This window comes from Bolinopsis microptera, chromosome 3 (genome assembly GCF_026151205.1).
Source record: "Bolinopsis microptera isolate Bmic1 chromosome 3, MBARI_Bmic_1.0, whole genome shotgun sequence".
Taxonomy (NCBI): Eukaryota; Metazoa; Ctenophora; class Tentaculata; order Lobata; family Bolinopsidae; genus Bolinopsis; species Bolinopsis microptera.
Window position 1 is genome coordinate 11,847,034 of NC_087074.1, and position 15,137 is coordinate 11,862,170.

The window sequence follows — 15,137 nt, forward strand, 5'->3', positions numbered from 1 at the left end:
ATATTTTTAGCATAGCGAAATTTCTTACTTTAATCCACACGTGCCAGACAGTACAGGAGGACAAGAAGTCTGGCTAATTTTACGGCCGTTCTCATGGGACCATTAGTAGAAGTAGCTCGCTATCAGAACGGTGCCGTGGGAACTGAAAAATACCCGGTCTGCTAAATACTGATTGGAGTGTACAGTGTGCAGAGTGTTTTGAATTTGACTTACCTAGTTATCGTCCTACTTGTATGATCATCGGTACTTACCCATAAATAAACTACAGGTAAAATTTAAATACCAAGTGCAAACGTGTTCAGTCAATCGACCCACTGAACAACTATAGAATTTCCAAGACCCTATTATTCTTTGACCCTATTTATCTTTGGCCATATGTATTACGGCACGATCGATTCTTAGATGGCTAAACGACAAACGTTAATCTATACAATTCTTAACTATGAGATAGCACTTTAATCTAAAAATACACTTTTTATATTACTCCTGATTTTTACATTTCAATTTTCACGTAAAACATTGTAGTCATAGTGCATAGGTTGATCATGGACACTGACAGCTTAATTTTAGATAATAATGATTTATGAGTTTCTCTAAAGTTAACTCTAAACTTGTGTAGTCCAGTCATTTATGGAATTGAAACCTGCAAATTTTCGTATACTCACGAAATTTTGCAAAGACCTTCCCAAAAGTATGAATAAACGATTTTCGGTTGGAGACATATTGACCACGCCGATACTGACCCAATAACGTAACCGACCTTTTGCTTCTGAAGGTCGTAGAGACTTCTAAATAGGCTGAAACGAAGCGGCATATGCATGTTTATATAGGAGTTACTGAGCAACACATGGCCTAAAATCCTTACTTTCGAGAAATTTGCCAAAAACCATTTTGGGCGTGGTGCTGAGCCCATTTCGATAGGATCGTGATAGAGTCTTTAGACAGGGTTCAAAAGAACCGCAATTAGCATATCTATATATGACTTACGAAGAAACAGATGCCTTAAAGTGCTTACTTTTTCAGTTATTGGCGAAAAACTGATTTCCGGTTTCCAGAAATCATGCAAAAATATGGGTATCTTGTAAATTGGGGCCATGAAGGCCCTACAGATTTTTGAATGGGTGCAAATTGTGCAGAATGGCCATGTTTATATACAACCTTATGAAGCAACATGTACCCTAAAACACTTACTTTTCGAGTTATTTGGGGGAGAACCATTGTATTATGTCCATTTTTACCTGTAAAATACAGTCTCACGAGCTCTTCTGTGCGCGCAAGGGACTTTATGACGTCATCGCCAAAATAATACAAACGGTAATTACACGCGTTAGAGAGCAGTTAGAGATTTAGGAATTTCGACTCGTTGCTCAGTTTGCTATTTGTCACAATCTGTCAAAATATGAGGATAACTTTTTTTTGAGTTAACTGGTCCTTTAAATAAACAAGAAAGATACTAATATCACGATTAAATCAAACATTTAATTAATACTCCGCCAATTATTGATTTGATGATTTCGTAAGTGACCATTTTTTGATAAGTAATTGACCAATTAACCTGTTATACTCCAGAATGGGCACACTGCTGACTGCTACCCTGATGAAGCACACAAACTGTCAAGTTCACATGAACGACACACTGTCTGAAGTGTGTAAGATGGTACAACAAGCTAAGAAGACCCTCATGCATAACAGACAGGAACTCATGCTAACGTACGACGAGGTAGGTACCGGAGATCAATCAGAAGACAGCATAATCTCGTACTTTATCTTATCAGAGATCAAGTTTTGTAATGGAAATAAAAGAAACATTGTTATCACCTTTTTTATATTTTCCTTTCTCCTTGCCCATTTCTTATTGCCACTGATAACAGATAACAGTACAAATCTTCTTACATTTGTGAATGAATGTTTGTGTAGATAAAGGTCTGACAAGAATGTCCTTATCAAGACCTAGCCTTCACTTTACTACATTGTTGCGTGATCTTGAAGCAATGTATTAATGTCCGCTAACCAGCTTATAATGTACTCGGATCACATGATGTCTTGTAATGAGAATCTTTTCAACACTTAACAAAATGTAACGGACATTTTCTTGGCAAATAGCCATAAAAAGATATTGCACATAGCATTAAAACTTTAATTGACAGCTCACTGTTATCACTTCTACTACGAACAGAATTGTATCCTGATTACATCAGCCTGTTATCTCTCATATACCAGCTGATTAACATTCCACACGGTCTAGAGAGATACTTAGTATTTGCAATAACCATTAACCACGTACATCATTGTGTAATATGCTCGTGATCTTTCATACACTACTAATGCACTCTATCGATCATATAAGATTTGATGGAGTAACACAAATTATCTGAGAAATACATGTTTAATAGGGTCGGGCGACTCTTGTCCGAATTCCGGGTCAACTTTTGATTTTCACAAGCACACGGGTTATCTTGTGTTACCGTATAAACTTATAAAAGTTGTGTTACCGTATATTCGTAACCGAGATTGTTTTAAAATTGAGAATAAAGGAGGCAGCTAAATTGATTCCGAACATTTCATATATGAACAGATGAACCGTTACTAAGTTACATATTGTTCATGCTTAAGTTGTGTCAAAGTTAAACACAAATCACTGCTTAAACTTTCTTTCCAGCAGTCTTCAAGCACAAGTACTACTTAACAGTTGATATAAACATTAAACTAACCATAGTTACTCAGTTACTGCTTTACTGGAAGTAATTTTTATTGGAATATTGGATGTGTACATAACTTGGTGTTTAAACTAAGTAAAACAGGACTATGTTTTATAAACTTAACGTTTATAAACGCTCTGTTTTATAAACTTAACGTTTATAAACGCTCTGTCTTTAAACCTAATGTCTTATCAGGTGTGTGCGCCAGTGATCGAGCGCTGCAAGTTCCTTCTCTGGGAGATAAGACCGGTGCTAGGACGGCAGGAGTGTGCAGACAGCGTGCTGATCAACAAGACACGCTTCAAGAGCGCAGTGGAAAGTGTCATCGCTAACTTGAAGAGTGGCAAACCAGGCAGTTCTAAAGCTAGCGTAAGTGTAATGTGTGTAAAGTGTTTTATTGTAGCTTATATAAGTTTTAACATGTTAACGCATGGGTGACTTGTACTTTAAAGGATGAGGGGACCTTAGAATTTACTTCCAAATATTCGCGTTTAAGTCCTGTGAAAGTGTGTAGAATCAAAAAATACGCCGGACTGTGAAATCGATAATTCGTGCAATATCACGCCGCGCTCCTATTGGCTGATAGCAATTTTGGGCTGTGACGTCACTTATGTGTTAAGACCAACGTGCGCGCACACCCTTCGCTCGTGTCAACATTTTGTTCTGTTCTCATGTTTTAATTACGTCGTGTTACTTTGGCGTTTGCGAGAGCGGTATCTTTGGTTGCACTGAATTAGTCTAAGTTTGAAGTTACGAATAATTCTCATTAATAGTTAAATGTAACTCAGAAAGGCTTTCTTCTAGTTGTAGTAGGTATTTCTATTTATAAATAGCTAAGATAAGTAGCATTCGCTAGCTAAACCACAAACTGCTATTTTGTTTTGACTTGTTTGAAACCCGATATGGACACAATCTAAAAATCGATTGAATGTATGATGTAGTAGAAGACATTTTACTAGCTGGCCCTTGGCGCCTCTAGTCCTATCTGAGTGCGCACGTGCGGTTTGACACTGAGCGTGTACCGGCCTTTAGTTGTACACTCATTTATAATTTACCGTTTTAGTTTGCTGTGACTTGAGTGTAAAGCGTAACGAATGTGGATGTGTTCGTCTGCTATGCTGGTATAATATTGTTTGGTGTAATAGTTGCAAATCTTGCTTACGTCATAAGTAGTGTCTCATTGCGAGTTAGAACTTAAAAGCTTGCTGCTTGGTGCTTGTCCAACTGGAATGAAGACATGCATTTCATACCTACCCGATCCATTTTTATTAGGACCGTGTTGTGTTGATATGACATGTTGATATATCAACTGTGATACAATACAGGGAGTTGCTAGGTGTTACGTTGGGAGCTATAAATATACCCGCACGCTCATTTTACCTGTATTTCTATATGCGCGGATCAGAGCAACTCACATAATTGACGTCACAGGTTCAAATTGTTTTGGCTGGATATCTCGGCGCGCGAATGAAATACAACTTTGCGGATTTCACTAAAGTGGTTTTTATGATTAATGTAATAAAAGGATTTGCACGAGAAAAAAACTTTTTCTAAGGTCCCCTCATCCTTTAACTTGTGCCACATTTCAGACGACCCCAACAACGTCCCACCCTGGTAGTCCCACTCCCTGCACCAGCACTGGTTCCAATCTCTCTACTCCCGTTAAAGGGGCTCTCAGATCGGCTCAATCTGTTAGGTATTTAATTTGTAACACGCTTCATACCCTTTACTGAGTACTGGTACAGTATAGCAAGCAATTACCTGGCGTGTTCTACCACTGACAGTCAGTTACCAGCCCTGTAAATAATTGTCAATCACATTATTATAGGGGCTTAGGTTAGGAGATCTGGTGTACAAATTACTCTTGTAGATCTACACGGTGTGTGTCAGTCATCGTGTTGGATCATGAAATGAAGTATTCTATCTCGTATTATATGTATAATGCAAATCCAGCCTTTGTGTATTGGCTGGTTGTGTTGAGTATTCGGTTACTAAACTTGAGTTAAAGACCAAATTTGTTAACTTTTTACAACCATTCACACCTGTAAAAGGATACGGTTGGTGCAACTAGGTCAAGGTATATATAATATATATCGTTATATTCTATACTTGTATAGTAACGGACATTGCCATGCTATGGCTTCTTGCCAAATAGTGGAAATATTCAACTTGAACTATATTTTTTAAAACTATCTCCCCATTTTCAGGTGGTTAAGAGATAGAATGGGCAGCATGTCAACTGAAATGCAGATAATAATGCGCATCATGGACTTTGTGCTGTCAGATAATAAGATAGATATCGCCAAGCTAAGATATGCACTACAGCGTCAGGTAAGAAATTAGAGTTTGATGTTTTTATTTACAAGGGGATATATAATAGACAAGGGATGATTTGGAGTTTTGTCAAATGTGTGTGTGTGCCTGTCTTGGTATGATACACATTTGGCATTTCTCGGAAAAATATTTGTTTTAAGTCTTCATTGATACCCGACGTTGCAGCTGTGACTTCGTTGCAATATTTTGTATTGGTGCGGAAGTATAATATGAAGTTCACTGAAGTATGGCTTTTTGCAAACGAAACGGTCTACATAACTAGCGTACTGGAACGCGCGAAACAATTTATGGTACTAGTTGCGCGCAATTCACGCACGTACGTATATTAAATAATGAAACTTGCTTTTTAGAATGAACTATGAATTTGAACGTTATTTTTTGTTTATTGTATATTAACGCGGTTCGATACCAGCCGTTACAATGTGGTGTTCAGAGATTTAATATGTATCGAGGTAGTTACGCCAATACTTGGCACTATTCCAGACTTAATGAGAACAATTCTTCAGGTCCTTCGAGCTCAGAAAAGGCTCGAGGGGGCGGAGTTTTTCATGTCATTGATATCGGAAGCAAACATGACGAAATCAGTACAGTACTTTATCTTGAAGGGCTGGATGGGGCTTGTTGGAGAATACCCAAGTCCCCTGTTGAACTACATGGACAACATTAACCTGATTCCAGCCAACGAGAGACTGCTGCTGGACCTCAGCTTTCAAAAGATTGATCATTGGACCTTGTGTAAATTGCGGGAATCCTTATTAGCCCTCGAGGTAATGGTTCAATTAGTAACATGCCGCTCACTCTGCATAGTTGTATAGTTCAGGTTCGAAGCAGAGATGGTGCCTGATGCTAAGCAAAATATTACAAATCTTTTCAATTGTGAATCATTCCGTCTATTGGAGTGAATAAGTACCCATATATTCTCTATCTGATAACCTACAACTCTAGTACCTGAGTACCTTACAGGACTTGATCGAGAATTCTCCCAGTGGAGGGAACACCTCCAACTCTTGCAAACCGCCCGAGGGTGACAGAGACGAAATAATAAGCTCCAATGTGCACAGCAAGTTCTTCTTGATGTGTCTGACCATGTTATCTTGTAGTCAGAGCCCGTCCTCCGTTTCCATGCTTCTGAACAATGGAATACTGGGCCTGTCGGAGACAGTTTCTAGACTGCTGGGCCAGTACAAGTGAGTGTTTTTAATAGCTGACTATATGTGATGGTGAGGTTATTTATCTAGAAATCATAAGATTGAAGTGTGATACTGATTGTAGTTTTATAACTACAAGAAGAATAAAATACGACAAGTTAATGAGTTTCCTACTACAACAGCATCAACCAATCTACTTCTTCTCTTAACCCCGTGTAATCAGGATGAAGAGCAGTAACAAAGTCGTGCTGTCTCTAGTTGAAGAGGTGAAACCTCCACCCAGACCCTCACCTCCACCTCCCATGTCAGGTATGTAACCGGAGGTAGCACAGAATTTAGAATTTCATATGCTGTGTATTTGTGATCTTTTTGAAGTCTTTGTGATTTTGAAAATTGATAAATTATTATTTGTTCAGGGGGTGAAGTGGCTAAGTTGTTGAAGCCTGGAGTGCGGGTAGTGAGAGGACCCGACTGGAAGTGGGGAGAACAGGACGGCCAGCCCCCAGGGGAGGGTTGTGTTATCAGCGAGGTTTGAATCTACTGTATTTCTAATATTAGACTTGCCTCAGTGATATAGTAAACCGTGACTACACATCTGTTAATGAGCTATACTTCCCTACTGTGCTAATCTGCTAGAAATGACTCGTACTTAGCAAGACAATTTTGTTATCTCAAAGTGGATTTATTTCTTCTAAAAAATTTCCTTTCTCTTCAGGTTGCAACTGACGGTTGGGTCAGAGTTCACTGGGACTCTGGACAGACTAACAGCTATCGGATGGGAAAAGAGAACAGGTACGAGATATTTTCTATAAATTTACAAGAAAAAATTCTAAGTTGTTTTAAGATTTCGAATGATCAAACAAAATATTAGATTGTTTCCATCATAGTCATTAGTCACGTAGATTCTCAGAAGTTCTTGCAGACGATTGACTTGGCCAAGTTGAGGAGTCCAACGATCTCTTGAGGTAGGTTTAGCTCGGCGATGAGATCTCCAACCTCAGTTCCGCAGGCAACGGGCAGTCCAATTTCGATCAGTTTTTGAATGATCTCAAAAATGTTGATCGAGGGGCCATCTTCCACTTGATAAGTGAGGTCTTCGGCTCTGAATTCCACGGCAAGAGTGGCTGCTACGGCAGCGAGAAGAATGAAAACCTGGAATTTTTGGTCAGTCAAATATCAAAACATCAATATAATGGAAACATAATATCATTTTGATGGTACTTCCAGACACTGCTTGTGTTTGATAATCTACGTAAATCACTGCCTTATCGAACGAAAACTAAAGTGACTCTTGGAAAGTGGGCCTACAATGTTGATCAATGAAACAAACTACTCACCTTCATGATTATGAGATAATCTTTTTGATCAAGTATGGAAGTGGTTGAGGGATAAAATGCTGATTATGATAGATATCTCTCTTTTATACTTGAAATCCCACCTACCAAAACAGGTACCCGGACCCACCTGCGCTTGTGCTAATTCACTTATCCAGTCTAAACGTTGTGAACGGGTCAGTGTTTTGCTATAATTCTTCATTATCATATGAAAAATATGAAGAATATTTTTTAGATCGTCCATTACCCGACTTGTCTGATTTCACGCAGTTTTTTAAAGTTTTAACTTCCTTTGTCTTGAACCACCTGTTTGGGGTAAATTAGCACATCCGTGTTAGCAATTCCTTTGACATCTAAAATCCCTTCAAATTGTCGAAGTTTGTATAGAATGGGTTTCATCAGGTGGTCTTAAAAACAAAGAGAATCACTGCACTTAAAAATTGCTCAATCTTTAATTAAATACAAAATTACGCCCATCTTTCACTCTCTGACTTTCAAGCCAAACTGGACCTCAGCTTCTAAAGATCGTACAGACTGCGGTACGGGCTTTATTAAATGAAATTTTTAAGAAGAGTTATTGTTTAACATTATGCCCATTTCTTTTAGAGACGCTGAGCGAGTATAATGTTCGCATAAGCAGATTATTATGCAGGCTGAAGTCGGAGACTAAATTAGTGTATACATATGAAAAACTACTGTAAACGAAAAGTTAGCCTTGTTTGTCAATAAAATAAGTAAATTTTAAAATATTCTGAACTACCCAGCTGGAGCCATCCATATTCCACCTCCTTAGACTATTAATCGTCTTTAATCTTTTATGGGGCACTGTTTTTAGTATGATATGCACACCAATAGATCTGGAGGGGGATCGCTTCATTTTATTCATTACTGCATCAGCCTTTAGAGTCTAGACTTATAATAGGATTCCTAGGAGCTGTCAGCTGATTGAGATGATTACTCTAGATTTCGGGCAGATAAAGTAGGGATTAGTTCAATTTTGTCACAATTTTGAATGTTTTACTGTGATCCAGTAGTCTATGCAATAAAAATAAAAATCGAAATATATCTTAAGTTTTCAAATAAAAACATTTATCGATTTCTTAACAATTACTTGGGGCAGATAATAGCTTTGGCCATGTTGAGAAGTCCAATGATATCTTGAGGTAGATTGAGCTGATCGATGAGTTCTCCAACCTCAGTTCCGCAGACAACGGGCAGTCCAATTTCCATTAGTTTTTGGATCATATCGAAGATATTCATCAAGGGGCCATCTTCCACTTGATAAGTGAGGTCCTCGGCTCTGAATTCTACGGCAAGAGTGGCTACTACGGCAGCGAGAAGAATGAAAACCTGGAATTTCTTTGTCAGTCAAATATCAAACATAACGGAAACATAATATCATTTTGATGGTACTTCCAGTCACTGCTTGTGTTTGATAATCTACGTAAATCACTGCCTTATCGAACGAAAACTAAAATAACTCTTGAAAAGTGGGCCTACAATGTTGATAAATTGGACAAACTACTCACCTTCATGATAGTGGGATAATCTGGTTGATCAAGTAAGAAGTGGTTGAGGGATAAGATGCTGATTATGATAGATATCTCTCTTTTATACTTGAAATCCCACCAACATATGTTTCCTTGTGTTAAGGCACCGTTTTTTGGCTATATTAGCACGTGATCGCTATTTCTTTGTTTGTCGACTTCTTTTTAAGTTCTGAAGTGATCTATTCATCAAATGTTTGAAGCGGTTAAAGAATGGATTTCATCAGGTGGTCTTTAAAACAATAAGAATCACTTAAAGATTGCACAACCTTTTATTAAATCGAAAAATCACACCCACGATACGGCTTTCGCTCTCAAGCAAAACTCTATCCCAGCATATGAAGGTCGTAAAGACTTTGGTATGGGCTTTATTAACTGCTGCCAAATAAGCACATTATTTTACAAAGTATTTATATGAATATTGCCTAAAAAGTTAACTTTTTTGAGAAAATCACCAAAAAATGGTTTGGGCGTGGCGCGGAGTCGATTTGGCTAATTATTAACCATGGATAGGATCGTGATAGAAAACTCAAAAACCCTAGAAATCTCACCTTTTGAGTTTTCAGATAAAAAAGCTCTAGCATATTCACACTAAAAAAAGCAATCTTGTGTCAAAATAGCCGATTATACCTCCGATTTTTTTGCCAGTAGCTATCAAGCATACAGTTACTGGTAAAACTCATAAAACTATCAAGCATTTCTGTTTTATGAGTTGTATATAGCTATTTTTGGCCATTGCGAAAAGACCTTCCGAGCCCAATTTTTAGGATTCCTGCATATTTGCGTAATTCATGGCAACAACTAACAACATGCCAGTTGCGGTTATTTTCCACTCTTCCGGATGTCTTTATAAAGATCTTACCCAACGTTAGCAATATCAGGCTCGGCGTCACATGTTCGACTGTATTTTGGCGATGTGAATTTAACTTAGTATATTAAATGTGCAAATTGAGCTGTGTTTAGTCACTTAAAGCACATCATGAACTCTGTTGCATTTGCAACTTCAGAAGTTGAGAAACTATTTAATTGCATAGTGAACAATGGGCGTGACTTACCTGTCCATGATTGAGATAACTTTGTCGGATCTATATTCTATGCGGCTTTTTTAATAGTTTGATAAATTTAATGAATTAAGATTTCGCAAGTTCCACGGATGTGCTAATATAATTATAACCCAAACAGGTGCCTCAATACAAAGAAACCGCCATAAAACTATCACGTGACATTTTAAAAGTCAATCAATTTGGATATAAATTGATTTTTAATCTTGCCATTTGGATATTAACAATGAAAGAACTCTAAACTGTGAAGTTTAAATCGTTCAATATTGGATAAGTTAATTAGCACTAGGGCAGGTGAGTCCGGGCACGTGCGTCGCTTGATGAGATTTCAAGTATAAAAGAGGGAGGGCTACCAACTTCACCATATAATCTTTTCACTCAACCACTTCATACTTGATCAACCAGATTCTCTCAACTATAATGAAGGTGAGTGGTTTGTCCAATCTATCAACATTGTAGGCCCACTTTCCAAGAGTCACTTTAGTTTTCGTTCTATAAGGCAGTGATTTATGTAGATTATCAAACACAAGCAGTGACTGGAAGTACCATCAAAATGATATTATGTTTCCGTTATATTGATGTTTTGATATTTGACTGACTAAAAATTCCAGGTTTTCATTATTCTCGCTGTCGTAGTAGCCATGACTCTATCCGTGGAATTCAGAGCCGAGGACCTCACTTATCAAGTCGAAGATGGCCCCTCGATCAACATTTTTGAGCTCATTCAAAAACTGATCAACATTGGACTGCCTGTTGCCTGCGGAACTGAGGTTGGAGAACTCATCGACCAGCTCAACCTACCTCAAGAGATCGTTGGACTTCTCAACATGGCCAAATCTATCGTCTGCGTAAACTTTTCCGAGAACCTCACTTATCAAGTGGCAGATGGCCCCTCTCATAACATCTTCGAGCTCATCCAAAAACTATTGGAAATTGGACTGCCCGTTGCCTGCGGAACTGAGGTTGGAGAACTCATCGACCAGCTCAACCTACCTCAAGAGATCATTGGACTTCTCAACTTGGCCAAATCTATCGTCTGCCCCAAATAATTATGAAGAAAACAATCTAACATTTTATTTCATTAATTGAAATCTTGAAAAAAATTCGAATTTTTCCTTGTAAATTCATAGAAAACCTATTATCTTTGCGCAAATGTCTCATCAAATTTTCGAACCGTTATGGGTCTAGATCATCTATAAACTTATAAATAACTTGGAAGACTTGGAACTGCTTTCACTTGGGCAGCCATTTCAAAATTATTGCCTGATTTTGGAGACAAATCTATACGTTTAAAGCTTAACTTTACGATAAGCCATTCCAAACGGCCAAAGATTTCGAATACTGCGTTTAAAGGGGTATTTTTGACGATAAATGCAATATCGATTTTGAGGAAATTTAATGATTTCGGGCTTCGGCGATATCTTTGAAGGGAACTAAATTACCTTGCACAGCTGTAATGAATCAAAATTTAAATGCTGTATTGGTATTTAAATAGTAATTCCAGTATTCATAAGCGAAAGGGCAATTGACGAATTTTCGGAATCTGGTTTAATGACACCAATAAGTAAATTTCCCCTTCCAGAGAAATAAATCTGCCTCAAGACCATCACTGTTACTTACTCAGATGGCGCTTATATTAGATAATTTAAATGATCTTTCGAGAAAAGAGAGAAATGTCGCCGCGAAAAGCTTAATAGATATTGTACTATACTTTCTTTTCAGGTACGACTTGAAACTTGCCGATGTTCCGAACCTCGACAAAACCCACTCCTATCTGGAAGTTGCCGAGGAGGAAATCGAAACCTGGGAATCCTGGATAGCTGATATGAAGTCCTTGGTGAGTCGTCAGTGGTCGTGAAATGTTTCAGCGATTTACCCTGAAATCAAGCAATTGGTCGTGCATATTTCTAGTTTTAAGTCGGATATCAGATTCTGTTAAAGTTGCTGGTATTAGAATATTTTGTGACTCATCCAAAATGGTCACCAAATTAGTCCTCAAGGCTAATGTTCCCTCACTAATATTGTCGGTATCTCAGAACGTAGTCGGAGTGGGAGGAATGGCTGGACATTATCTTAGTCGTATCATGATGGTGTCAGGATGTATCCACAGCATCGGACTAAACTCTGTGTGTTCACTCCTCCACCACAAACTCAAAGCTTGGTCACGTGATCCTACTCAACATCCAGGATTTGCTTCGCTCAACTTCGTCAGAGGTACTGTTATCATGGTTACCATGGTTATAGGTCATCTCAGAGTTAAGTTAAATTTTCACTATAACAGAGTTAAGAGTTGAAATAATTAAGGGACCCTGCTATTGAATGTGCTCATATACAAGCGGATACTGTTAAACTTAAAGTGTCTTAGTTACAATTTCCATAACAGGTATAGCTGTAACTCCGAGAGTATGCCTCGTTCTGTCAGAGTCACGGTGGATGGACTTGCTCCTTTCTATTATAGGAAATCAGGGAGCTCAGGGTAATGGAACGTAAGTCACAGTTATCAGTACATTATACATTCTGTTATTGTCACAGTTATCACTACATTATACATTCATGGCTGGGTATGACTGAGTTGATCTGATCCGGTCTACCTCGACTAGGCTCGACTCGGCTGAATGCATTTACTACTTATACCTACGTCCTACATTTTTAGAAATCTTTTTTGAAGAGGCGAACTAACCCTACCAATTTATTAAACGCATCTTGCTCAGCTGGACGGGAGCAGAAGTGTTCCACAAGATTATGGTCCTGAGACTTCTGGGAGTGGTGTTGCCAGCCTGGGGTAAAGGGTTCGACATGAGCAAGATCCCTAAACTCATCGACAAGCTCTTCTCGATCTTGGGTCACGTCCTTGTTTCTCAGACTTGGCTTCCAAAGTGAGTTGCAATTATACGTAGTCCCTGATTTGCACTTTTAACCCTTTCCATTCGTAAAACTACAACATACTTGAAATAAGATATGGCAAATCGTTGTTTCAGTACTTAGGATCTTAAGTGTCAGTTATCAATGTATGTACTATGTATTTATGATGGCAATGATGGCAATTTTGGTACATGTGTGTATATTGTATACTGTATAATGACTCAGGAAACAATCCCTTCCTATCGACGGCGTGACGAGAAAAAATGGACCTCCAATGTTTATATTTATACTTAACTGACCGAGGAGGACACCTAAGAATCAATATGCGAACTTTTCGATGTTTGGATAAATTGCTAAATAAAGACAACTTTAAACTTTTGAAAGACAATTTTCAGGATACTTAATATACTCTATACTGTACAGGTCACTGAAACTATAAATCTATCAGCTGAGATGAATTTTAAATTGTTGTCAAATTGTTCAAATACCACAAGACACGCTAAAATTATAACACAAGTTTCTTAAATGTAAGAGTCAATCTCGTTCTCGAGTGCGTCCGCGACTTGCGTCTCGTAGGCAGTGAGTGTTGGACACGCTTCAGGCTCCTTCACACATATGTACTGAATAACCGCATGCCTGATTGCATTTATCAGCCCAAAATCATCCACCAGCTCAACAGAGGCTTGGTAGATCCGAGCAATGTTGAGTCGGTCGAACTTGGTGGGTTGCAGGGCAGCTTGGTCTATTGCCATCTTCACTTCTTCTGTTGCCACCTGAGAACAGTTGGGAAACTGTGAAATGTCAGCCGTTTATCTGAGTTTAATTATTTCGTGATTATGAAATAAAGATATTCTACAAAACAATCAGAGGTTGAAACTCAATTAACTGCAAACATTTAAAACCGGAAAAACTATCAACAGACCCTCAGAGCAGCAAACCCCCCGGCCCCCCCCCCCCCCCCCCCCCCCCACTCCTAACATTGCACCTACCTTCAGAGCAGCACAGCCCCCCCCGCCCCCCCCCCCCCCCATATTGCACCTACCCTCATAGCAGCAAACCCCCCCCATATTGCACCTACCCTCAGAGCAGCACAGTCAGCTCCCCCAACATTGCACCTGTACTGTGCCATCTCCACGAACACGTTATCCAGAAACTTTAGTGCATCCCTGGAGACGGTGTCCGTGTTTCTGAAGAAGTTGAGGAAGTTCTCTGCTGCTTCACTGTTGCTGGCGGACAGTTCCATACAGCTACATTGGGTCAGTGAGAGGGCTAGGAGTGGGAGTAACAGATTCATCGTGCTAACTGTGATATTGTGAATTTCCATTTAGTTTCCGTTTTTTTTGCGATTAAAGCTGTAACACAACTATAAGAAAGGAAGATTATGCGAATATGCAATCTTGATATAGTACTTCATGATGGGAACCAATAATATCCAATTCATGTTTGCATTTAAATTTCTTATCAGAAACACCCTCCTTGCGTAGATAACCTAATTCTCATAAACCGTCGGTTACACTCAATATGTTATCTTATGATCTTTAAATAGCGACCTGATAACGACATCCCGAAGGAAGGTAAAATAGAGATAAGCACTACTAACCTAAATCAGCGCATCTGATTGGTAGATCTTATGTCACGTGACCAACTCTTTTCAGCCAATCAGATGACGCGATGAGCAACGCGTGGACCTGATTGGCTTATTTGTGATGTCACCTGACTTTCTTGTAGACACTCGATGGCGCTCTGCACCCCAATGCAATATGATTTTTTATTCGAAACTTTTACAAAATAGCAAATATATGAATGTAGTATGCATATGTACATTGTACAGCAAATCGAACAAACATATAAATTGGGCAGAAATGTATAAATGCTAAAAAGCGTGGGTCAGTGAAACAAGTACAGAGGACAACTTTCAAAACACGAGTTTTATGGCCGCCCAAAGTCTCAACAACATCACCTCCACCTAGTAATAATGAAATGTGAAGTGTGAAACAATCAAAAAATGAAGTATGTAAATTATATAATTCTCTCTCAAATACAGCTCAGATAACGTCCGAAAACTCTTAAGATACTCATTTTACTATTTTACTTACACGGTAAAATATATTGCTGACGTAATCGATGTTTAGTCTTAATAATATGAAGTCTG

The 15,137-nt window shown here is 38.6% G+C and overlaps 3 protein-coding genes across 4 annotated transcripts in view; 2 read left to right on the forward strand and 1 right to left on the reverse strand.

Moving 5' to 3' along the window:
* Positions 1-15,137, forward strand: part of LOC134813427 (E3 ubiquitin-protein ligase HERC2-like) — a 94,358-nt gene that overhangs the window by 26,620 nt on the left and 52,601 nt on the right. For both annotated transcript variants that reach the window (XM_063821202.1, XM_063821203.1), the window contains exons 25-37: positions 1,570-1,720; positions 2,895-3,068; positions 4,289-4,395; positions 4,907-5,030; positions 5,540-5,800; positions 5,997-6,220; positions 6,405-6,490; positions 6,598-6,710; positions 6,897-6,973; positions 11,846-11,960; positions 12,160-12,337; positions 12,507-12,609; positions 12,835-12,999. In XM_063821202.1, the coding sequence (XP_063677272.1) occupies positions 1,570-1,720; positions 2,895-3,068; positions 4,289-4,395; positions 4,907-5,030; positions 5,540-5,800; positions 5,997-6,220; positions 6,405-6,490; positions 6,598-6,710; positions 6,897-6,973; positions 11,846-11,960; positions 12,160-12,337; positions 12,507-12,609; positions 12,835-12,999 (1,878 nt within the window). The remainder of the gene's footprint in view (positions 1-1,569; positions 1,721-2,894; positions 3,069-4,288; positions 4,396-4,906; positions 5,031-5,539; positions 5,801-5,996; positions 6,221-6,404; positions 6,491-6,597; positions 6,711-6,896; positions 6,974-11,845; positions 11,961-12,159; positions 12,338-12,506; positions 12,610-12,834; positions 13,000-15,137) is intronic.
* On the forward strand, positions 10,464-11,197 carry LOC134813429 (uncharacterized). The gene is made up of 2 exons (XM_063821205.1): positions 10,464-10,549; positions 10,735-11,197. Exons 1-2 carry the CDS (start codon positions 10,544-10,546, stop codon positions 11,170-11,172), a joined length of 444 nt encoding a protein of 147 aa, XP_063677275.1. The 5' UTR covers positions 10,464-10,543; the 3' UTR covers positions 11,173-11,197.
* On the reverse strand, positions 13,414-14,283 carry LOC134813428 (uncharacterized). Its single transcript, XM_063821204.1, has 2 exons — positions 14,064-14,283; positions 13,414-13,758 (listed from the first exon to the last, which is right to left on the reverse strand). Exons 1-2 carry the CDS (start codon positions 14,277-14,279, stop codon positions 13,507-13,509), a joined length of 468 nt encoding a protein of 155 aa, XP_063677274.1. The 5' UTR covers positions 14,280-14,283; the 3' UTR covers positions 13,414-13,506.

What these genes read in the sequence shown, in the direction of transcription:
- LOC134813428 (XM_063821204.1), bottom strand. Translation starts at nt 14,279, where the DNA reads ATGAATCTGTTACTCCCACTCCTAGCCCTCTCACTGACCCAATGTAGC. An exon ending in CTGACTGTGCTGCTCTGAGG is followed by an intron (nt 13,759 to 14,063) that starts GTAGGTGCAATA and finishes AACTGTTCTCAG; the next exon opens with GTGGCAACAGAAGAAGTGAA.